Genomic DNA, 25,148 nt, shown 5'->3' on the forward strand with positions numbered 1-25,148 from the left:
AGCAAGGCTGGGAAAGACCCCAGAGAACTGATGCCAGCCAGAGTAGACAATATTGGTCTAAGTGGACCAAAGGTGGTACACTCATTGTAAAACAGCTTCACATGTTCAATCTATCTCACGGATTTGCTGTGATGTAAATTATATAGGAACTGTAAAGGAATCTATGCTACAGTCTAAGCACATGCATTGCATGCCCAGTTCAAAAGATCTGTGGTTTAAGTCCTTGGAATCACGAATGTTCATTCTGACTGGCATCAGCTCTCTGGGGACTTTCCAAGCTCTATTGCATGAAACTTTTTTTTCAATGGAGCTTCCAATGATTTTCTGAACCATGCATGCAACATGTGTGCTCTACTACTGGGCTTAGACTGGAGCTTAGATTTCTTGATGAATTTTGTGGCTAAGAGAAGGTTTGGACCAGGTTATCCACCCTGTGAAGCCGGCAACTCTACCCATCTTCTTTGACAGCACATCACTATGTAGTCAGCTGGATGTACTCCTGAATAAACGTGTTTAGCTTTTGAGCATCAAAGCCCCCAACCATTTGGTTATAGCAGCAGAGCCATCTTTGCACATTGCTAATGATCTTTGCATAAGTTTTCAACATGCTTTTTGAAGATGGCTGAGTGCAATTGTGAGAAATCTCCTGAGAGTGAAAAGAAAAAAGGGTCAAGCAAATTCTAAAGTTATTTTTGATCAGGAACACAGTGTTTTAGGACACGTAAACCTTTGGTCCATGTAAACCATCAGCCAATGCAAACCAGTTGAGTCAGGCTGGATCCCCCACAAAGTTGCTCATGCCACGGATTCAAATATTATTCCATACAACAGAAATGCAACTATCTATATTTCTATATTTTGCCTAAACATTAGGAGAAACTTCCTAATGATGGGAACCGTTTGACAGTGGAACAAACCATCTTAGAAGGTGCTGGGCTCTCCTTCAATGGAGGCGTTTCAGCAGAAGGCACTTGAAGAGGGATGTTGTTGTTGCAAGATTCCTACACTTAGCAGGGGAGTGTACTAGGTGACTTCCAAGCCATATAATCCTTTTTATGACCTCTGACAAATGCAAAGAGAAGAAGGGGCTAAGGTGTTCCAGTAGTAATGGATTCTGCACTCTGTCTTCACACTTTTCCTGGTTGAAGTGTCAGTTCTTCATGGTCTCTTAAAAAGAAAAACCAAGAATTAAAACCCAAATGATACCACTGGCATCCAGAGTTTTCGAAAGTATATTGGGTTTTTGGTGTTTTTTGTTTTTTTATCATATTATATTTTCTTTTAGCTTAATTTTTTTTAAAGGAATGGCAAAAAATTTAGAGGAAAGGTGGCTCTTATTAATCAAAATAATCTGAACAATGGTATTAAAATATTTGTGATAGCTTCAGGGGGAAAACCCACATTTTTTATAAATAATGTAAGAAAATTATTATGCATGAAAATTCTTAAGTGTTTTTTGCACACATTTCTCCTATATGCATTTTTGTACACATTTTTGCCTAACATACATATTGTTTTACTAGCAATTTTCCTAATATAATGCATTTTAATGTTATTTTTTGCACATTTTTGAATGCATGTATTTTCTTCACTGCAAGATTCAGAGAAGTATTCATTTTGATGGGTAAATGAATTGCAAAATTAGGCACATTTGGAGGAAAATATGATCTGAACGAATTTCTTTCCCATCCCTATCACACACACACACTGTATAATTCTAGTACAGACCAATTCCAAAGTAGTCTTGGTGGCATGACTCCAAAGCCAGGGATTGGGAAATTGCAATATCGGTGTCATTAAGTGCAAATTCTGAGAAATCATTTCAAACACGCCCTTTCCCAAAGTGCTTTGCAACCTTAGCTTTCTAACACAGATAGACCTTTAAAAGATAACAGAACGTTTTAAAGAAAAATGAATCCATTGAGATGTGTTCTCCTGAGTCATTCTCAATAACTCGCCAGTGCAAGAGCTGCACTCGACATCAGTTCAGTGATTTTGAAGATTTCCTTTTTGCTCAGCTCAAATGAGTGGCATCGTGGTTCATGTGACCACATTAATGGTTTGAGGGCATGCAATACACTTATGTTCCAGCTCAATGAGCCTCAGCCTGGTCAGTGTATGGGAAATGACTGGAACTCCATGGAATTTACTCTGTGCAACCCTAATGGAAGGGCAGAGTGTAGCTAACTTGCACCAACACCACGTTTCCCTCGAGCTAACAGCCTGGATTTCATTGATGTGACGTACAGAGCAGACAGCTCTGCAATATGACTAGGATTGCCAGATTCACGCCGTAGGAGTTTGCAGAGTCAGGGCTGTGAGTTACAAGCCCAGAGATAATATCCCAAACTGAATGGCTGAAGGGCATCCCCATTGTCCCACTGTTGGAAAGTTTTCCAAGATTAGCGTGGTTGTTTTTCACTGTTCTTCCCTCTCCCCCCCTTCTCAATCTATCAAGATAGAACCTGAACGGAGGGGCCAATTTCTTTTCTCACGGCAATCGGAACAGCCTGATGTTTGCACAATTTGCTTCGTTTCCAGGCATTCCTGTCACCGTGCGCTGCCAGTAATGTGAGTCATTCACACCTGGAGGCTAATTGAAGAGGGATATCTTTGATTGTATATTAGCAGCTTTTAGAACGAAGCTTCAGCTGCATGGGCAAGCCTGTGCCGCATAGCAAGAGGGTGCTGTAATCCTGGGAGTGTGGAGTCCGAGAACACATTACTTCTTGGGTGATCTTTACAAGCTATTGCCCCTTCCCAACCGTTCCTCGGTCCCTTTGGAAGATCTGAACACATAAGCCGGGAAAAAGTTTTGAGAGGGGAATTGAGATCCGATATGCTGAATGTATGCATGTGCTGTCCATTTGACTCTGCAATTCCTACTACATTTTGGAACTTCTGGGAGGGGGCAGAGCTCAGCAGTCGGACACAGGCATGATCCCCAGCACCTGTAGATAAAAGTAGCGTTGTTGGGAGAGCTTTCTCCAATCAGGACAGGCAAGGAATGGACCAATGGCTTGGTTCAGTATAAAGCAGTTACGCATGTTGATTGGCTCTAACACTAAAGAGTGATCTCCTTAGAAAAATCACTGTAAGGTTCTGGGCCCTGAGAACACTGAAATGCACATACAATGCTCCTGCACGGACATGTGGGTTTCCCAATTTGCGACAAGCAATTGTTATGCTGTTCCCTTGTACTGAAAAGACTGGGGAAAGGAAACCTTCCATGTGATCACTGAAGCCTTTGTAATGGATTGATGGAGTGGAGAAATCTGGAAAGATCTGTGTATGTACATATACACAGGAGCTTCTGCACATGTTCCTCAAACCAGAGCCACTCCAAACTGATGATTTTCCAGAATGCACAAACATGCTTATGATTATCTCTATTAATCCCGCCCCCCCCGCCCGTCCTAAAAGCAAAAACAAAAGGCATTCATATTTGTTGAGTAGATTCAATTGTATTGTTCCAAGTACAATTAATATGCCTTATTGCCATGGTATCAGACTAGGTTTACTTTTGATACATAATCATTGCTGAAAACATCATGCATGCATTCATTTGCATTCTTCAGGACACAGGCAGATACATTTTTTCAAAAAAAGAAAGAAAAGAAATTACAGTAGAAAATTCCAAACATCAGACACTTTTTCAGGTACATTCATTTGACTTTTTGAACAAAATTTGGTCCATGTTTTCTTTTTCTGGAATAACGCTTCTGTTGCATTCGTTCAAAATGGAACTTTACGGTTGGGGTGGGGTGGGTGGAGGCAGATCACATTCATAGACCCAGGGCTGCTCTCTTAGGATATTCTTTGACAGATAAGACTTGTACTAAAGCCGGCAGGGGGCAGGGAACAAAATGTGTGTGTGTGTGTGTGTGTGTGTGTGTGTGTGTGTATTCCTGGGAATTCTTTAGGCTTTAGCTTCTGATGCTTTTTTGGCTGGTGGAGGTTTTGGAGATAATTTTCACACCAGAGCTGCTTCCTGTCCCAGAGCCTTTTCCACTGCTGGAGCTGAAATTGCCTCCTCCAAAGCTCAACCCGCTACCACCGCCACCACCGCTGCCATAACCAAAGCCAAGTCCACTTCCAAGGCCACCTCCTCCTCCTCCAAGGCTTAAGCCACTTCCAAGGCCGAAACCACCACCACCACCACCACCACCGCCGCCGCCTCCTAGGCCAAGGCCAAATCCTCCTCCTCCTCCAAGACTGCCAAATCCGCCGCCGCCAAGCCCACCAAATCCTCCTCCTAGGCCGCTGCCACCTCCAGCGCTGGAACTGACAACAGCTGTAAACAAAGCACAATTAGCTGATTAGGCATCCTGCTTGGGGCCAGGTTATCTGAAGGAACGCCTCCTCCCAAATGTACCTGCCCGGACCCTAAGGTCATCCTCAGGGGTCCTTCTCCACGAGCCCTTGCCAAAGGAAGTGAGGCAGGTGGCTACCAGGAGGAGGGCCTTCTCTGCTGTGGCACCCTGGCTGTGGAATTAGCTCCCTAAGGAGGTTCGCTTGGCACCTACATTATGTGCTTTTAGACGCCAGGTGAAGTTTTTTTTTTTATTCTCCCAGCATTTTAACAGTCTATAAATACATTTTAACTTGGTGTTTTAAATTTGTAATTTTGCATTGCTGCTGTTTTTATCTGGTTGAGCTTTTATATTGTATTTTATATTATGGTTTTATACTGTTGTTTTATACTTTGAATGTTTTTAATTTTTGCGAACCGCCCAGAGAGCTCCAGCTATTGGGCGGTAAAGAAATGTAATAAATAAATAAATAAATAAATAAAGTGCTGGTTCTTATCTTTAAGGGCCTATATGGTCTAGGTTTAAGGTACCTAGGGAGTGCCTCCTCCCCTATATTCCAGCATGCTACCCTTTGGAGGGTCATCCACTATGTCTGCCTAATGTAGGGTGACCATATGAAAAGGAGGGCAGGGTTCCTGTAACTTTAACAGTTGAATAATAAAGCGAATTTCAGCAAGTGTCATTTGTATGCATGCAGCACCTGGTGAAATCCCCTCTTCATCACAACAGTTAAAGATACAGGAGCAGTGCCCCTCGTTTGTATCTGGTCACCCTAGTATAGATCCTGCAGCTTTAACTCTCGTGATGAAGAAGGAATTTCACCAGGTGCTGCATGCATACAAATGACATCTGCTGAAATTCCTTCTTCATCACAACTGTTAAAGATACAGGAGCCCTGTCCTTCTTTCCATATGGCAACCCTACCTAATGTGAGATTGGCAGTCACATGCCAGAGGACCTCTTCCTTTGCTGCCCCTCAGCTGTGGAAAAACCTGCTGAATGAAATGTGCCTGCTGAATTCTTTGAATGTCTTTAAGCAGGTATTAAAGACTGTATTATTCCATCAGGCTTTCCATTTTTAGAATCGTTTTGCTGACTGTTAAATAATGCTTTTATGCAGTATTTTTTACTGATTGTTTTATCTTTTTAAAATTGTTTTTAATTTTGTAGAGCTTTGCACTGCCTCAGCCCAAATCTGAGCCAAGGCAACCCCAAATCCGAGGTGGTACCGGGTTGGTCTCAGGTGCCCTGAGGCTGAAGCAGATTGGTGCTGAAGCCTTGGGGCGTATTGGACCGATTCAGAGCAGTGCTGGGCCATTCCCTCCCACACACACACCTGTCCACCTGCCTGCTGTGAGTCAGGTAAGTCCATTGGACTCACTGGACTTACTTCCTCTCCTCCCCACCCTCCCTGGTCACCTCCTGCTGCCACCGTCGCAGCCAGAACTTACCTTCATGTGCATCCTCTTCCCCAAGAGCCAAACCGTGATTTAAAGGTAAGATTGCGGGGCTCTCTTTTTTCAATAGCTTTATGGTCGCAAACTACGGTGGCCATAAAGGGCCATATACCTTATTCAGGTAGGAAGTTGGGAGCCCCATGGAATCCTGGGTGGCCTTGCCCCCAGCTTTCTTGGGTTGCCTGTTGCATGGCAGGCACCCATGAACTGCCTTAGGGCCCAAATCTTGCTTTGGCTTCGGTGCAAGGTGGGCAAGCTCCAAGGTGGCCCGAGTCAGATCGGGGCTATTTCAGAGCCTCCAAAATGGCCTTCAAGGTGAGTTGGGGCAGGGCTGTGCACAACCCTAGTATTTTCTATATAGGAGGGATAAAAAATTGAAATAATAATAATATAATCCAGCATTGTCTACAAAGACTAAGTTAATTGACAGAACTGGATTTGTTCTCTTTTGCTATTTTAGCTCACTGGTCTTCCCCGTTTGTCCACACAGCCATGAGGGACCCACTCTGCATCAGCAAGGGTTGCACTTTGTATGTGAAAATAGTACCTATTGGTGGATAAGAGGAGCCGGGTTAATGGGTGGGGGGCAGCTGGATGGTGAGTGGGTCTGTTTGTGTCCAGTGCTAGATGTATCTGGCAGCAACAACTTTTTTATTTTTATTCTAGAGAACGTGTCGTCTTGGTTGAGACCCTAGCGTGGCAGGTAGGAGGGCTTTTAAGATCTGGATCTGGGGCCCTGCATCTCCTCTGGAGTAAAAATGGAAAGAAGACATAGCTGCTAGACACACATTCAAAGTAATGTCTGCTTTAGTCCTGAGTAATTTTGACCGGGACAGCTCACAATAGGTGGAGAGACACCGAGAGAACAGCATGGTGCTCAACCCTAATTGTAAAGCAGAAGAGGATTGGGTGGATGGGGATGGACACAGTGGAGGACAAACACTCTGTGACATATGGGGAATGGACTTGTGGAAAGAGGAAGAACCGACCGAAGCAATGTCCCTTTCACCTCTGTATTGCAGCTCAGAGAAAGGAGGTGGGATCCTATAGTCAGCAGGGAGGAAGAAGCCCATAGGAAGAAGCCCGGCAGCCCCCTCTGAGACAGGCTAAGGAGCCTGCCACTCTCTCAGAGGGCCTTCCCCATATGCCACAATGCACAACAGCCTTCCCATGGTGAGTGTGGGAATGTCCCTGAGGAAAAAGGTGCCTGCCTTTGCTTGGAAGAGACCCAGCTATTGTTTCCAACTGGTTATGCTGGAAACTGCCTGGTATGTACTAAGAGTGCCCTAGGAATTTGTTCAGGTGCCAATTTGTATTGAATCCTCAGATCGACTCCAGGGTTTCCCAGATTTTTGATATATTTTTGACTGGATTACAGCTGAAAACCTGTTCTGCTCCTGCACTACGAAAGGTGTGTGTGGATCTCAATCAGCTCTCAGTACAATGGGCAGCCATCTGCCTTGCAACTCTGGGATAGCCTGTTTAACCTCGCCTCCTGGCCGGCCTGCCTGCCTGCCTGCCTGCCTGCCGCCTCCTCCTCCTCCTCCTCCTCCTCCTCCTCCTCCTCCTCCTCCTCACCCAGTCAATCAGGGCTCAGGGTGGGCTTTTGCTTTCTGAGTAAAGGTGATACCCCTGCACCTATCAGTTATAGTGCAGGGGCTCCTAGTGCAGCTGTATTCCATTGGAATGATGCCAGTGCCCAGAGAGAGAGAGAGAGAGAGAGAGAGAGAGAGAGAGAGAGAGATCAATGCTGCATGGCGCTTTCTCTCCAGAAAGTGAGGGATTCATCCAACATCCTTGCTTAGTTTGTCAAGGCACAGCCCTCCTTGTGGCGCATAGTGCGCACGCAATTTGGGAGTCACTGAAGTAACCAACCTCCCATATTAATGTTTGCTATTTTATTGTCGGCCAGATTGCTGGCACATCCCTGAATCAATAATGCTGCAAGACTATACATCCCGAGCAGGGAGTAAGTCCCACTGAACATTGGGGTTTACATCAGAGCAGCCCTGTATGGTATTGCGAACTGCCCAAAGAGCTTTGGCTATTGGGTGGTATAGAAATGTAATTAATAATAACAAATGAATAAAATAAAATAGATGCTCAAGGTACTTACAGTAGCTCACAGGATTGACTCCTTCTCCACTGAGCCTGTTGAAGAAGGAATTAAAATCAAAACCAAATAAAAACAGGCCTATCAATCCTAGTGAATATGCTCTGTTGTATGTTAAGGCTGTGCACACAACTTCTGATAAATGTGGAATAAGCAAGTTGGGAGAGTCAGGCACCCCTTGCCATTGTCAACGGCTGCCTCATACCACCTTGTCAGATCACCTTACACAACTGAACTGTGTGACTCCTGCCACCATCTTCCTGGGTTGCAGCCATTTTTAAATGCCCAGTGTATGTGCTTTCTGAGCCAGCCTCCCATATTAACTCTCAAACCCTCCAAATTCTTTCTTACACATGGCTTGGTTTTGTATTCAGGCAGTCAGCCAACTTTCCCTTTCTCTTGTTATATTGGATTCAGGTCATTGTTCATTAGGGTGACCATATGACAAGGAGGACAGGGCTCCTGTATCTTTAACAGTTGTATTGAAAAGGAAATTTCAGCAGCTGCTATTTGTATATATGGAGAACCTGGTGAAATTCCCTCTTCATCTCAACAGTTAAAGCTGCAGGTGCCCTGCCCTCTTTTAAATCTGGTCACTCTCGTATAGCTCCTGCAGCTTTTACTGTTGTGATGAAGAGGGGATTTCACCAGGTTCCCCATATATACAAATGACCCCCGCTGAAATTCCCTTTTCTATGCAACTGTTAAAGATACAGCAGCCCTGTCCTCCTTTCCATATGGTCACCCTATTGTTCATACAACATTGTCCTTTTGTTGTTGTTGTTCGGTAAGTAAAACATTACGTAGAAAGGCCACACAAAAACAACCAATCAGGAAGGGCATACATAACATGGTGACACATTATGTCATGCTGCACTAAGCATTTCCAAAGGATAGCTCCCAAGATGTGCTTTGATCTCGAGCATGTGCAAAACCTCATCTACATGAAGCGAGAGTTCGTATTAAAGGAGAACTCTCATCCAAGCTAACATGGATGAATTTGTTACTGAGATAATTTCACCCAGGGTAAATTTGCCCACCACTAGTCATAATCACTGCTGACTTGATGCTCTCATGCTCACCTGTTCTCTTCTCCTTCCAGCAGCTTCCTATAGGTTGCAATCTCAATGTCCAGAGCCAGCTTGACATTCATCAGTTCCTGGTACTCCCGCAATAGGCGGGTCATTTCCTCCTTAGCTTTTTGTAGAGCATCTTCCAGCTCCATGAGCTTGGCTCTAGCATCTTTGAGAGCCAATTCACCCCGATCCTCAGAATCTCCGATAGCTGTCTGCAGACCGGCGCACTACAAGAATGAGGGTGCGATTAAATTCTTTGTTCCTTATTGTCATTAATATTTTACAGCCATTATTACTGTTATTGTTGTTTTTGTTGTTTATTACCGTTTATGTACGTATGTATGTATTTATTTTTTCTTTGAATAAATTAGGCTGTTGGATTGAACTCAATCGGATTTACTTCTGAATAACCATTACAACCTTTTAGAATGTGTGGGGGGGGCAACAACCCTGGAAAATGATCAGTGGTTGGGGGAAATGGAGTGGGGTTAGGGAAGGGGGCGTGACCATCTGGGAAATCCTAAAGGGCTGAATTGGATGCAAGGAGAGCTGGATTTGGCTTGAGAGACTCAGGGCCTTCCTAGACCTGCCGGCTTACGCCAGCAGGGAGGCGGAGCCGAGGCACGCTAATGTTAGCGCGCCTCCCCCACGCTTCTAGATGGCGGAGTCTAGAAGGGGCTGCGGGTGGCCCGAAGACTCCGGGAAGGTAAGTGGCTGTTTTATTTTATTTTTTAAAACGGGCGGGGGGTGAAGGATGGGAGGGGGTGTGGCACGGGGGAGGGCGGGTACGATCGCGCCGCCGCCGCCCGAGCAAGCAGCCAAGCGGCACTTGCCCGGGCAATGCCCGGGATGGGGCAGCATTGCCCAGGCAAGCGCTGCTCGGCTGCTTGCTTGGGCGGCGAGTGACGCGATCGCACCCGCCCTCCCCCCGTGCCACCCCCCTCCCATCCTTCGCCCTCCCCTCTCTTTCCCCCCTGCCCCCGAGCTGATGGGCATAGCGCTCATACGAGCACTGTGCCAGTCCGGTCCGCGGCTTTTCGCGGCTCCTCGTGAGTAAGCGAGGAGCCATGAAAAGCCGCGGATAGCTAGACCTAAGGTTTATCCCTGGATTGTCTAGGGGTCAAACCTGTTCTTCTAGGTGACACACAGGGGATCCAGTGCTCAGGCAGGGGTGAACCGTGGATGATCCCAGGATAAACCTTAGGTCTAGCTGTGGCCCAAGAGTCTATCAATGAAGCAGTGGCAACTGTGTCAGGTGCAAAAGATCCTTTCTGTCAGAAGAACGTTGATGTGTGGATGCTCTTTGTTGTGGTGCTGTACATTGAGAGATAACAGTGTGTCAATTATAGATTTTCTTACCTGGTTCCTGGCATTTTCAATTTCCGCCCGTATCCTCTGAATCATCCGATTCAGCTCCGAAATTTCTCCTTTAGTATTACGTAAGTCATCACCGTGCTTCCCGACTGTGGCTTGGAGTTCCTCAAACTGCAAAAGCAGGGAGTAGAGGTGGGAAGGGCCAGGGCGGACACACACGCACAGCCCTAGCGAGCCACTAATTTGGCCAGAGACTTCTGATCGATTGTGACCCCTGAGGGCCAAACTAGCCATGACATGAAATGCTTCTTTATATTTAAGATGCACATTTTAAAAGCTTTTAAAACTCAGCTAAAAACTTTTCTTTTCCCTATAGCTTTTAAATGTTGAGTTTGTTCTGACTCTATACTGTTAGCCTCACCCTACCCGGTGCCTGTTTACACTTCCCTGTGCCTGTTTGCATTCTCTTTCCCTCCTTATTGTTTACTACAACTTTATTAGATTGTAAGCCTATGCGGCAGGGTCTTGCTATTTACTGTGTAATCTGTACAGCACCATGTACATTGATGGTGCTATATAAATAATAATAATAATAATAATAATAATAATAATAATAATAATAACAACAACAACAACAACATTTGGAAAAAAATGCATATATTTTTGACACTTATTGGGATTCCAACAGATAAGAAGGGGGAGTTTATCCCTCCCTCCTGTTGTGTTCCTTATGAAAATTGCTTCTCCAAAACTACCACTCACATTTATTTATTTATTTATTTATTTATTTTATTAAACTTCTTATAAAATACATTTCTCAAGGTATTGGGAGGAAATCCTCCATTGGCACAAGTTAAAGCTTTTTGTGTCTAGTTTGGCCTTGTGTTTAAGAGTACAGAAGTTTGATGTCTTGGATCTGAAATCTCTCTCTCTCTCTCTCTCTCTCACACACACACACACACACTGAGCTTTTTTACACAAGGCTTTAATCTGCTGTATCTACTCTCACAACTTTGGCACAGAATTGAAATCTGCGCACTACACGAAGAGTTCTGTTCTTTCGCATTCTTCTGCTTTATAGCCTCTGGGTGGAACTGTGGTATAGTGGAATATTGCAATTACATTAATAGAAAAAGTGGTGTGTGTTTTTGCTTTCACAAATAATACTGCATTTTTCCCTGTTCTTTTTGTTTGTTTGCTTGTTTAAAACCAAATGTCAATCAATTATTGAGTACAGTTGCAGACCAGAAAAATCAATATAAAATGTACAAAGGATAGATAAAAAGTGACATAAAAACAAAAAGCAGCTTTGTGAAGTTCCTTCTCTCAGGAGGACGGCAACGTTATTTTTCTGATTTGCATTGAGATCATAACAAAAGTAGAGACCCTTTCAGTAATATGGGAGGACACATCCCTTAAACAAATTAATACCAAAGTTGTGGGGTTACATCCAGAAAAGGCTGTTAATAATGGAAAGATTAGCTTCTTTCTGCATTCCTCATACATGCTACAATGCAAAACGACATGTTCTACAGATTCTATTGCTCCAGGGCCGCAGGGACTTATCCGTTCATTAACCAGGATTTTACTAAATCATCCTTCTAGTAGTGCTGATGGCAACACATTAAAGCGAGCAAGGGTAAATCTTCTATACTTTGGAATGGTTAACGCATACAGATATGAAGCTGCAGTGACTCACTGCAGCTTCATATGGAGAGCAAGAATAGTTAGCAGCAGTTCTTAAATGCTGTAGATCTAGAGATTGGGCCTTCTGATGTGTTGTCACCATATCATCTAAAGAACCTGTAAACAACCATTAGATTGTAAGCCTATGCGGCAGGGTCTTGCTATTTACTGTTTTACTCTGTACAGCACCATGTACACTGATGGTGCTATATAAATAAATAAATAAATAATAATAATAATAATAATAATAATAATAAATTAGGGAATGTCGAGTGCACAATAAGTGCCTTGTATACAGTGTAGGGTGACCATATGAAAAGGAGGACAGGGCTCCTGTATCTTTAACAGTTGCATAGAAAAGGGAATTTCAGCAGGTGTCAGTTGTATGCATGTTGCACCTGGTGAAATTTCCTCTTCATCACTACAGTTAAAGCTGCAGGAGCTATACTGCAGCTATACTGCAACCAGATTTAAAAAAGGGCAGGGCACCTGCAGCTGTAACTGTTGTGATGAAGAGGAAATTTCACCAGGTTCTCCATATATACAAATGACACCTGCTGAACTTCCCTTTTCAATACAACTGTTAAAGATACAGGAGCCCTGTCCTCCTTTTCTTATGGCCACCCTAGTATACAGGGCCTGCGCTACTATTAGGCCAACTAGGTAGCCGCCTAGGGTGCAGACCTCAAAGGGGCACAGTACTGCCCTTTAAGGGTCACAGTTTTATACAAATTAGCTGTTTTAAGAAAAAACATAATAAAAGGAAAATGTAATAGTTCAGAAACTCTTCTTGAACATCAGAATCGAAGTTGGGATTTGCGGGGGGGGGGGGGGTACAAGTAAGCTCGCCTTGCCTAGGGCACAAAATAGTCTGGCACCGGCCCTACTTGTATAGAAAAGCTTGCTCTCTCACTCTCTCATACACACTTGAAAGTTGGTAAAAACGTCACAATTTTAATTCCAATGTATATAATTACAAATCTTTAAATCTAAAATTTTGGCATTGAAAGATACTTCTTTTTTAAAAACACATTCAGGATCCAAAGGGCTACACCTGGTGTTTCATTAATCCACCAAATTCAGTACTATCTCCAATCTCTCAAAAACATCCATCTTTGGGATAGGAGACTGCTCCACTCCTTAAGTCCACCTTTACCAATGAATCTGCTCACCTTGTTCTGATACCAGGCCTCTGCTTCCGCTCGGCTCCTGTTTGCAATGTCCTCATATTGTGCCTTCACTTCAGAGACGATGCCATTCAGGTCCAAGTCTCGATTGTTATCCATGGAGAGGATGACAGCAGTGTCAGACATCTGTGCCTGCAACTGAGCTATCTCCTGAAAAATATGCAGACAAGAACCAGATTAGAAATAAATAAATAAATTTAGGTTTATGTGCTATACACTCAATTTGGGGTCGGGACAGGGGCAGGCAGGATGTGAGAGGGCCTGAAACCATAATTAGGTTTTCTCAGCTCCACTTTGCAACTCTCTAAATATTCCTCCACAGCATTTCAGCAAATGCTTTGAGTACATATACATACTAAGCCTGTTTTGGACTTAAAATGTTGTTTAATTTCCTCAGGGTGACTCAAAGAGCATCAGCTTAGGTTGATATACCAACTGCGCCCTTATCTGGACAGAGATAGCCTAGCTACAGTTATCCATGCTCTGATAACCTCTCATTTGGATTACTGCAATGCGTTATACGTGGGGCTGCCTTTGAAAACAGTCCGGAAGCTTCAGCTGGTACAAAACAGGGCAGCCCGTTTACTAACAGGGACTGGCAGGCGAGATCACATTACGTCCTTTTACAACTTCATTGGCTGCCAGTCCAGGTCCGGGCCTGATTCAAAGTGCTGGTATTGACATTTAAAGCCCTAAACGGTTTGGGGCCAGGTTATTTGAAGGAACGCCTCCTCTCATATGTACCTGCCCGGACCTTAAGATCATCTTCAGGGGCCCTTCTCCGTGAGCCCCTGCCGAAGGAAGTGAGGCAGGTGGCTACTAGGAGGAGGGCTTTCTCCGCTGTGGCACCCCGGTTGTGGAATGAGCTCCCCAGAGAGGTACGCCTGGCGCCTATACTGTACTCCTTTCGTCGCCAGCTGAAGACCTTTTTATTCTCCCAGTATTTTAACACTTAATTTTAACTTAAATTTAAATTTTACTGTTTTAACTCTGTATTTTAATTTTATATCAATTTTGCTGCGTGGTTTTTATTCTGGTTGTGCTTTTTATATTGTATTGTGTATTTGTGCTTTTAACCTGTTGATTGTCTTAGTATGATTTTAATTTTTGTGAACCGCCCAGAGAGCTTCGGCTATTGGGTGGTATAGAAATGTAATAATAAATAAATAAATAAATAAATAAATAAGAAGACTGAATACCGCTTCATAGAGTGCTCTCAGGAAGTTGAGCTCATCAGTCAGCGAGTCCACTTTGGCCTCTAGCTCCACTTTGTTCATGTAGGCCGCATCCACATCCTAAAAAGACAGTAAGGAAACACATTTTCTGTATCTTTTCATACCTCAAAAGAGCAATTTTGTCAGCATAGGGGGGTACATATGCTACTTTTTGAAAACAAAAGGGTCCATACATTGGTATGGGCCCATTTAATTGTTCATACCCAAGGAGTCAGATCCAGGAGGAAGGGACCTTCTGTGAAAGGAAGAGCTAAGCTTCTGTAAGGTCCCTCCACCTGATTTTGAGGGGAATCCCTCCTTCTTCACCATAGCTCACCTCATGGAGCAAGGTCTCCTAGCTCTCTGCATAACATTTTCAGGAGGCGGGAGGGATTGCCATGGGAAGGAGAGAGCAAGGCCTTATGGAGAAGTGAGTGAGTGAGTAAGTGAGGGGCGATAGGCTCAGTGCCTTGGCCATCACCTGAGGAAATGGCCTGACAACAAGTTAAGCTGTTATTGATTAGGACTGTGCACTGCCCTGAGCTGAATCTTCAAATCCGAGCTAAGGTGGGCCAATTTGGCCTGCCTCAGCCTGGACCCGAGGTGGTACTGAGTAGTCCCGAGGCACCCCAAGGCCAAAGCAGACCAGCACTGAAGACTCAGGGCACTTCGGGCTAATTCGGGGTGGTGCTGGGTGACTCCCCCCCACTTGCCCACCCACCTTGGAAAGCCGACGGAGGGCCAGCGATGAGTCCAGGTGAGTCCATTGGACTCACCAGACTCATCTCCTTCTCCCTCCCCATCCTCACTGCCTTTGCTGATCACCTCCCACTGCTACCACTGCCGCAACTTACCTGTAAATCGCGTCCTCCTCTCAGAGAGCTGAGCCACAATTTAAAGTTAAGATTGTGGCAGCTCTCTGTTTTTATTATATCTATGGTAGCAAACTACAGCAGCCGTAAAGGGCCATTCTTTCAGGACCCCACAAGGCCGACACACTTTGGGGGGTCTGAATCTCACTTTGGCTTCAGCACTGAGGCGAGGCAGGCTCCCCCTCCCGAAGTGCCCCAAATCAAATCAGCCTCTGAAGCGAGTCAAGGGGGCTGTGCACAGTCCTACTATTGACACCAGTTTCTCCATACCTATTTTGCACTTAGATCAGGAAAAGGGAAAGCAGTGGCAGATGTAGCCCAGGGACCTCCTGTTGCTAACATCAGAGTTAGAATCTCGCGTACATCAAAGTACAGAATCAGTGAGATGGCCACTATAGATGGTCCTGATGAAAAGGCACGTGGTTTCAACACGCTGGAGAGGGAGGGACTGCCCTGCCACACAAATTATGTGATGGTGCTTGTGCTCATAGTCCCACACAAATCATGTTCCTTTTCTTGAATCCTTGCAGCTAACACAATATGCAGGGCTTTTGTACACAATTATTTCTGTCAGCGTAACAAAACATAGCAGGGACGTCACAGCAAGCCAATAAGAATTAGTCTTGCTTTCAAGAAATATTCAGAATAGGAACACAGGGAGCTGCTTTATGCTGAGTCAGACCATTGGTCCATGTAGCCCAGTATTGTCAACACTGACCGGCAGCAGCTCTCTAGGCTTTCAAGCAAGTGTTTTTCCAGCCCTACCTGGAGATCCCAGGGATCGAACCTGGGGCCTTCTGCATGCAAAGCAGGTGCTCTATCACACTGAACCCTGGCCCCTCCCCTAAAGAATCCTTAGGCTATACAGAGAGAAGGCATATTCTTGGGTGCATCCTAATTAACCCAGCAGGCCATCAACCTTGGGAACATACAACCTCACCTTCTTGAGCATGACAAACTCATTTTCTGCAGCTGTGCGCCGGTTGATTTCCTCTTCATATCTATTGGAAGAAGAAGCAAAACTCACTGAAGATTTCTTCCAGTTCAGCTGGTGACTATTATACCTTCAGTGTCATTTTAGGCAATTGAAAATGAATGCCAGCAACATTAATGTATATTATTTATCTGTTACACCTACTGCACTTTTTGATCTAAATAAACTCTGATAAACCTTTATCTATTCCTGATGTGTTCCCGGAGTGTGGATATGAAGTACCCCTGATTGCAGAGCCTTGCTTCTGTTTTGTTAGACTTTGGTCTTCCTGTAGATGTGCAGAAAAAAATATCCCCAACCTCATCATCATCATCATCATCATTTGGGGGGACACAAAATAAGAGTTTAATAGAACAGACATCCTCCTCTCTCTAGTTTCTTTAATGACTGTAAATTTCCAGAGGGGGATTGCTTGTAGGATTAAAAAGGTTGAAAGGCCATGAAATTCAAAAGCACACCATAAGGAAGCACATTACATTCTGCACCTCAGCAGCACCTCACAGATACGGAGGTCACGATAGTGCACCTGTAGAGTGAAATCCAATGGACTCCCCCACGCCTGGCCTCCCAGTCCCCACTCATCAAGTGTCCTCATGGTTTGGCAAGAGCCAGCTGCCCATCCTCCTAGCAAGCCATCATCGTTGTGTGACAATGGCAGCTCTCACAGTTCTGAGACGGTCATGTTGCATAAATGAAGGCCATAAAAAAATGCTCCATTGTTGTGTAACATTGGTGGCTCACTAGGAGGACGGATGACCCCACAGCTTTGTCAGGCACTCGCGGGGCGGTGCAGAAGGTTTGCATGGGACCATAATCAGGGCAGGCAATGTTAGTGGCTTGGTAAGCACCTGACAAAGCCAGGTGTGGCTGAGGCTGTCCATCCCTACTCATAGACCAGCCCACACAGTCTCAACCACAACGAAGGCAGACATATAGAAGCAGTAACCTGCCTGCAAAGCAAATTCCTCCTTGAGATGACTCAAGCAAGTGAGGCAATCTACAAGCTCCAGGAGAAGACAATAAGATCCCCAAGTCTCATTAGCCAATCTGACCTGGAGCCCAAGTCTCACATTAATTCTACCTTCTATTGACAGATCTCATTATATCATTGCGATGCAGTCTGAAGATAGCAGAGCTCACTATGTCACCGTGGCTGTAGGAGTTTCCCTGTGCAAACTGGCTTCTGGCCATTTCAATATTCTGTTGTTAAACTTTGCATATGCGTACATCGCTACTACTTGCTTAATCCCCATATCACCTACGAGAACCAGCCAGGAGTGGCCATGGCATTACGTACAGTGAGGTGGGGTGCTTCTGCTAGCAGATTGTGAGGTGCTATTGCATATCTGACTTATTTCAAATATTATACTAGGGATGGGTGAGAAGTTCAGTTCAGTTCAGTTTAGAATTTACCAAACCTTCTCCATATGTGGGACAAAAATAACTCGAGATTAAACAAAAATCAAACATGAAAGAATCTGAGATTGACATTAATCCATTCAGCCCCAGGGCTTGTACTTTGCTCTTAAAAGTCTGGGTTTGAAGTCCTGTGTATTCAGCCATGGTAGGACTTAATTGGGGCTGTCGCCTCTTTTTCTTTTTCTGACAGGCTCCCTATCTTTAAAAGCTGTATTATTATTATTATTATTATTATTATTATTATTATTATTTATTTATTTATTTAGCACCATCAATGTACATGGTGCTGTACAGAGTATGGCAGGGAAGTACAATAAGGCCCTCTCCATGCTGGGAATATTGAATTCAGATGGGAATACTGAATTTGGCTCGGGCAGAAGGATGGGAATGTCATTTCAGTTCATTTTTGATCAGAATTCCACTTCATATTCAGGAGAGAAAGAACTTGAGATGTTAAACATTCGAATGTGAAAGAAAACAAAACTGGCAAATTCACCTCCTCTTAATTTATACCTTGCCTTTCAGCCCTCTTCAGTGCCCAAAGAGATGTTTACAATTATCAAAAGCTACTGATCATTAAAGATAGTAATAAAAATAGGCCAACTTTCTCCCCGTGCCCTATGCCCCATGCCCCCACCTGCCTTGACCAGGTCTTGATGATACATTCAAGAATGGGACCTCATCCAAGATGAAGGCTCTGTAGCAAGCTGTGCAGCAAGCTAATGGCTCTCCGTGCATGTCGGCGGATTTTCTCCTATGACCTCAAAGCTCCCCCATACCATACCAAAACAAAACAAAAACATTTGGTAGTGGCACCAGGCAAATCCCTTGACTGATCCTCATGGCAAGCCATTGCTCTGGTCCTGCTTAATGGAGAGACAGCCATATTAGGGAGCAATTTAAAAACCTCCTCTTCCACACAGTGGCTCTATGGGCACCCTGTATTGGCCCTCACAGTCTCAGCAATGGTGTTTCGATTTGAGGAGAAAGGAGGAGAGGGGCTGTAGCTCAGTGGTAGAGCACCTGCTTTGCATACAGAAAGTCCCAGTTTCGATCCCTGGCTTCTCCAGGAAGGGCTAGGAAAGAATCCTGCCTGAAACCCTGAGAAGTGGCTGCCAATTAAGGTTGACAATACTGGAACAGATGGACCAGTGGACTAATTCAGTATTAGGGGCCTTTCTATGTTCTTACCCTGGGGCGGGGGGGGAGGAGGAAACACCACTGGCTGCTTCCTTTTGCAGAGAAGGCGATCCTTGACCATGATCAATTTGTTTTGGCCCCAAGGTGGTGTTCAGCCATAAAATCTTCCCAACCGCTTTTGCCTAGATGTACATTTTTACTTGGCCAAGTTGACTTTTGCAACAGATAACAGAAGACTCCAGCTTTGAGGCAACATGTCCAGATTGTGATTCACCGCATCCTGGTTTGACTCACTTTAAAAAGATTTTGCAGGATGCCACCCATTGTCTTGTTGTAGCATTTGTAAAATCGCTGAAAAAGTCCATTTGTGTTGATTTCACCACATCAAAAATGAAAGGTTGTATGATTCAAGCTTGAGTCAGTAGCTGGTTTGCACTGCTCCCTATTATTATGAATAATTGCTTCTATAACACATTAGTCAACATTGCACTGGCTTTTAATTCTTTTAGCCACATCAATGCCGTTTTTGGGTGGGATAGGGAAGTTGTTTATTTTCATAGCTCAGAGATATTCAAGCAATAGCCTGGTAATGCAACGTGTCTGGATCTTTTCAATTCTGGATTTGGGGCGAGAAATAAATAGAGATCTATTGTCTCTTCAAATCCCCCTCACTCACAAGTTCAGGTTATCACTCCAGTATCCAAGAGAACAACAGGAACTATTTTTGTACTATTAAATTTCTATATTGTTTTAATTTTTATGAAGATAATGAATCAAGCATAATCAAGGTGTCATCAATGAACATGGCACAGTGTAGCATAACCAAATAACAGAGGAGTGCATACTATCCACACTTTTTCGGGGAGGGGGCACCAGATAGATACCAATTACATTACACACTATGTATATGCACATGGCAATCACATTTGACACCCAGCCTGTGTAAGCGTCCTAGGAATGTGTGAATCAACACCATTTTGAAGCTTGTTCCAACTTGAGTCTGTGTCAGGCAAGGGAGCTTTGTTTTCTTTTCACATGAAAACCCATGCATATTTCTGCACATATTTTTTCCCCAAATTTATGCATCATTTCTGTCCATTTTTGAAAAATATGCAGTTTGAAATGTACACATTTTCTCCCATGATCAAGGTGTATTTGTACACATTTATGAAATGTGGTCATTTTTAAATGTACTTAAAAAAAAAAAGTATGCATTTTTGCTGTCAAGCATTTTTTGTTGGCTCCACGAATCATATTGCAAGCTCAGAAATGTACAGACATTGACTCCACATTGTGTCTGACTCTGGCTGCATTCAGACAACATGATAGTCATCTGCTGGGTAATAATCAACTTGACAGTTATTTATCTAGGGGGTACTCCCCACACAACATGATAACACTCAACGGCAGTATGCGTTGAGTTGACTTTTAGTCCACACTGAGTTGACTCACTCATCCCCTGCCTTCTCTCCCCCCTCAGTCCTCCTGCTAGTATTCCATCAGCCAATGCTGCCGAAAATCTATCCTGCCAGCTGTACTAGAGCGGCAGCCACCACTTTGACCGCTTTTACCTTGCGACTCCTGGTACCCAATATACAAAGCAACTTTTGGGCTGGAGCAGTACTTTATCAATCTTACGCTGGCACCACTTAGAAAAGCATTCACAGCTTTGTGGTTTCAGTCTATGCCCTCATCCTATTTAAAGGGAAGATTTAATAACACCCCGGTGCACCAGAGACTCTGTACCTGTGAGTCAGGGGAAGTGGAGGACATTCAACATTATCTGTTGTGATGCCCTATATATACATCCCCTAGACAAAAAAATTCTTGATTACATTCTTCGTTATCTTTCCGACCGATCTTCCCTTGAGCAAATCTGTATATTGCTGACTGGCAATAATGTATTTATTACTGATCTGGTTGCAAAATTCGCCTTGGCTGCAAGTAAGTTGAGAGCTAAGGCACCAAGACTCCCAACAAGTTTCATAATGGAGAGCTGGAGATTTTGTTCTGATATATATACTGATCTAGTTCCCCACTCACAAGTTCTTAATGTATGTTAATGTGATTTTTATCTTTATATTCCAATTGTGTTCATTATTTTAATTTTACCTTATATTATCCATTTTAACCTATTTAACTTATTTACGTTAGCTTACCTTTTTATTTGTTTTTATCATGTCGAATTGTGATGGCTTATCACTTTTAGCAATAAAGATTCCATTCCATTTTACCTTGCGACTCTGTGGCTGAGGAAATAACCAACAATGCCCTCCACACAACATGACAACCAATGGTGGCTCAAACAGCCAACTCTGCACAGCGTTAGTTATTTGCTTTGGTTATTTCAGACACACGACCAACCATCGGTTAAAAAACTCCCTCCACACAACATGAAAAGCCGTGGTGGGTTAAATGACCAACCATCGACTATTTAAACCACCATGGGTTATTGTGTTCTCTGAACCCAGTTTCTGTATTCAGTCTGGAATGTGACAACTGTGTAAAATCCTGATCAAAAATAATCCAAAACAAATTTCTCATATAAACCTAAAGTATTCAAGGCTACTCATTCTTCTACACCTCCCTGTGTGTAGAATCTATACCCCAACAGCCCTTATCCAACAGCCTCTAAATTTAGATATTTGAGGAAGCTTAAAGTGGACATTATCATGACTATTCTGTTACTTTCTCACTCCATACTCCCACCTCTTGTCTTGGGCTTGGATGAAGCATCTTTATTTCACCAGCAAGAGGATATGGCCTTTGGAAACGGTCTTCCAGGTTCTTCCCCTGCATGCCCTGCAAATTGTTTGGGATAGACCCTCCAGAGGAGATTTGGAGAGTGCAAGGAGGGGGGGAGAAAAGGAGAGGATGGAAATCCTGTTCTAAAAATGGTATCCTTCCACTAGCAGAATGAAGATGCTTGATCCAATCCCATCTGGCTCCCAGCTGTCAGACATTCACTTACTTGGTCTTAAAGTCTTCGACAAGGTCCTGCATGCTCCTCAGCTCCCCGTCCAGTCGCCCTCTCTCATTTACCAGGCTGCTCAGCTGCTTCCTTAGGTTATTGATGTAGGCTTCAAAGAATGGGTCAAGGTTGTTCTTGTTAGCACCGGATTTCAAACCTTGATCCTGCAAGAGGGTCCACTTGGTCTCAAGGACCTTATTCTGCTGTTCCAAGAAACGGACCTGAAACAGAAGAACACTGTTGATTTATTAATTAACTTCACATCCCACTCGTGGGGTGGTTTACAATCATAACACATTTTTGTGAACCGCCCAGAGAGCTTCAGCTATTGGGCGGTATAGAAATGAAATAAATAAATAAATAAATAAATAAAATAAGCCCCTTTCTACCGAACATCCATCCATCCAGCCCAGAATTGTCTACTCCAACTGGGAGTGGCTGTCTAGGATCTCAAGCAGAGATCTCTGCCAGCACTGTTACCATTTAACTGGAGATGCTGGGGACTGAACCTGAGACACCTTCTGCATATAAAGCAGGCATTCTACCACTGAACTACAGCCCCTTCACAAAGGAAACGGGGATTATTTGTTTTTAAACAGCCCACCCGTATGGAAAATATATATATATAGGTAACTTACAGCACAATCATCTATGTGTCTCTACTCATAAGTAAGCCCCATTGAAGTCAGTGTGCCTTACTCCCAGGTAAGTGCAGACAGGACTGGAATCTCATAGGTGATTTCGGAGGATATTTGCTGCCAGGTTGGATGTTGTAAAGCCATCCCAAATTAGCTTCACTACAGATGGACAGATCAGTCTATTTCCAGTCTCTGTCATTTTCACATGCATTCATGGATAAGTCAGTTCTAGCCCTGATGGTTGTGTGCTATCTCCAGTATTCGAGGTAGTAAGCCTGTGTGCACCAGTTGCTGGGGAACATGGGCGGGAGGGTGCTGTTGCACCATGTTCTGCTTATTCATCCCTGGCCGATGGCTGGTTGGTCACTGTGTGAACAGAGTGCTGGAGTAGATGGACCCTTAGTCTGATCCAGCAGGGCTCTTCTTATGTTCTTATGTTCTTAACAATTAGGATTATTAATCCAACTAGCTCAGTATTTTCTATTCTAACTGGCAGTGGCTCTTCAAGTTTTCAGGGAGATGTTCTTTCCCAAAACCTCCTCATGGAGATCCTCTAACTTGTCTTGCAGGCACTGAAGCTGAGACCATTGGTAGGCAATCCTGGTGCTCTGCTGCTAAACTATATCCCCTCCTCTAAGCAACAGATTCCATAAAAGCAACATTGGAAGAAAACGGAAATAGTAAATGTGCATTTGTTGAGTTAACTTAAATCATAGCTTCTACACCATAGACAAGAATCCAAATCCTGATTTTCTTTCCCAGATATGAGGGAGAGGACTCATCTACACCAAGCAGGATATTCCACTATGAAAGCGGTATATAAAAGGCAGGAGCCACACCACTGCTTTATAGTGATATTGAAGTGCATTGACAACTGTTGGGGCCCATTGACACATCGGCCTTAGCTAGACCTAAGGTTTATCCCGGGATTGTCCTGGGGTCATCCCTATTCATGTAAATGACACAAAGGATATCCCGGGAGTAGGCAGGGGCGACCCCAGGATGATCACGGGATAAACCTTAGGTCTAGCTAAGGCCATCTACACCAAGCAGGATATAAAACTATGAAAATGGTATGAAAGTGGTATATGATATGTGTCACAGGCCCCAACAGTGGTCAGTGCATTTCAATATCACTATAAGCAGTAGTGTGGCTTCTGCATTTTAGATACTGCTTTCATACCACTTTCATTGAGGAATATCTGCTTGGTGTAGATAAGTCCAGGGAGAGAGAGAGAGAGAGAGAGAGAGAGAGGAGGAGGAGGAGGCAGGCAGCCAAAATGAATTTTGGGTGGGGAAAAATGCTCAAGGAAAATTTCTTATCTCAGATGTGCTAAATTTATAAGTTAAATTTATGTTCTATTTCAAAATTGTTAAATTTATATTCTTTATTCTATTTCAGTCTCCCCTCACCCCTCCAAACACTTCCAGTTATGAGTGCTGGATTTTAGGTTAGGAAGACGAAGCAAGACTTATAAGAATTTGGTTATGCAACTTTTAAAGTATTTGAACAATTGAACTTCAACATTCAAATTCACATTTACATTCTGCAGTTTTACTAAATATTCTGAAAACGATTTTGTACACCCCCCTCCACCAAAAGAAAACCCATCTGTGTTTATCTCAGTGCATATTTATCTGGATGTATGCAATTGTCTGAATCTATATCTTCATCCACACTTACGTTGATAAGGCACAACATCTTTTTTCTTTTATCATACAACACTTCAATAAAGTCTCACCTTGTCAATGAAAGAAGCAAATTTGTTGTTGAGTGTCTTCATCTGCTCCTTCTCCTCTTTCCGCACATCTTGGATGGCAGGATCAATTTCCAGGTTGAGAGGTGCTAAGAGGCTTTGGTTAATGGTCACTTCTTGGATGGTACCAATCCCGGGTGCACCACCACCGCCAAAGCCGATGGCACCTCTAGCTGCACCAAGTCCCCCACCAAAACCGAAGCCGCCGCCACCCAAACCAAAGCCACCACCTCCTCCCCCAATGCCATATCCACCACCAGATCCACCACCAAAACCAAAGCCACTGCCGGATCCGCTACCAAAACCGCCACCACCACCACCACCAAATCCACTGCGCAAGTTGCTACTTCGGCTGATGGAAATTCTTTTAGCACCACCAAGATTGTAAAGACTCCTGCTGCCAAAGCCACCTCCACCACCACCTCCACCACCTCCACCAAGACTGATCCTGCCAAAGCTACCACTACCAATGCCGCCTCCACCAGCTCGGGCAAGAGAAAGTGAGCTGAAACCGGACCTATTGCCACTTGGGACAATGGCAGAGGCTGTGCTGAAACCCTTGCCGCTCCCAACTCCTCCTCCTGCCCTGATACTGTAAGTCTGCCGGTTCATGTTGGTGGATGGCCTCTGAGAGACGTTGCCACAGAGGAGGAAACCTAAAGAATGGGATTTCGGTGGGAGAGCACTTGAACCTGGCCGCTTTTATCCTTCGAGGGACCTGGGCTTGGCTGCCTTTGGAGTTGGGAGATCAATTTAGTGCACTTATGATTTTGACATACCTGGAAGGCAGGTGTCTAATTGGACTTGTTAAATGCTAATTGAATATAACACACACCTATGGAGTGATGTGTTGTTTGCATGGCCTGGGGCCTCTAATGCCCTCAAACCTGATTGGCCACTGAATGCTTCATTATCTAGCCAGAAGCTAACAGGATAGCTCTGCTTTCACTCATAGAAAGGGAAACAGCAAATTCTGTGCAATGCAATTTCCGCATAA

At 44.0% G+C, this 25,148-nt stretch overlaps 1 protein-coding gene across 1 annotated transcript; it reads right to left on the bottom strand.

Moving 5' to 3' along the window:
* Positions 1-8,961: 8,961 nt before the first annotated feature.
* On the bottom strand, positions 8,962-24,763 carry LOC134394354 (keratin, type II cytoskeletal 5-like). Its single transcript, XM_063119741.1, has 7 exons — positions 24,137-24,763; positions 21,757-21,977; positions 16,173-16,233; positions 14,346-14,441; positions 13,132-13,296; positions 10,319-10,444; positions 8,962-9,186 (listed from the first exon to the last, which is right to left on the bottom strand). The coding sequence occupies exons 1-7, from the start codon at positions 24,761-24,763 to the stop codon at positions 8,962-8,964; spliced, it is 1,521 nt and encodes a 506-aa protein (XP_062975811.1).
* Positions 24,764-25,148: the final 385 nt, after the last annotated feature.

The sequence above is a fragment of the Elgaria multicarinata genome, chromosome 3 (assembly GCF_023053635.1).
Source record: "Elgaria multicarinata webbii isolate HBS135686 ecotype San Diego chromosome 3, rElgMul1.1.pri, whole genome shotgun sequence".
Lineage (NCBI taxonomy): Eukaryota > Metazoa > Chordata > Lepidosauria > Squamata > Anguidae > Elgaria > Elgaria multicarinata.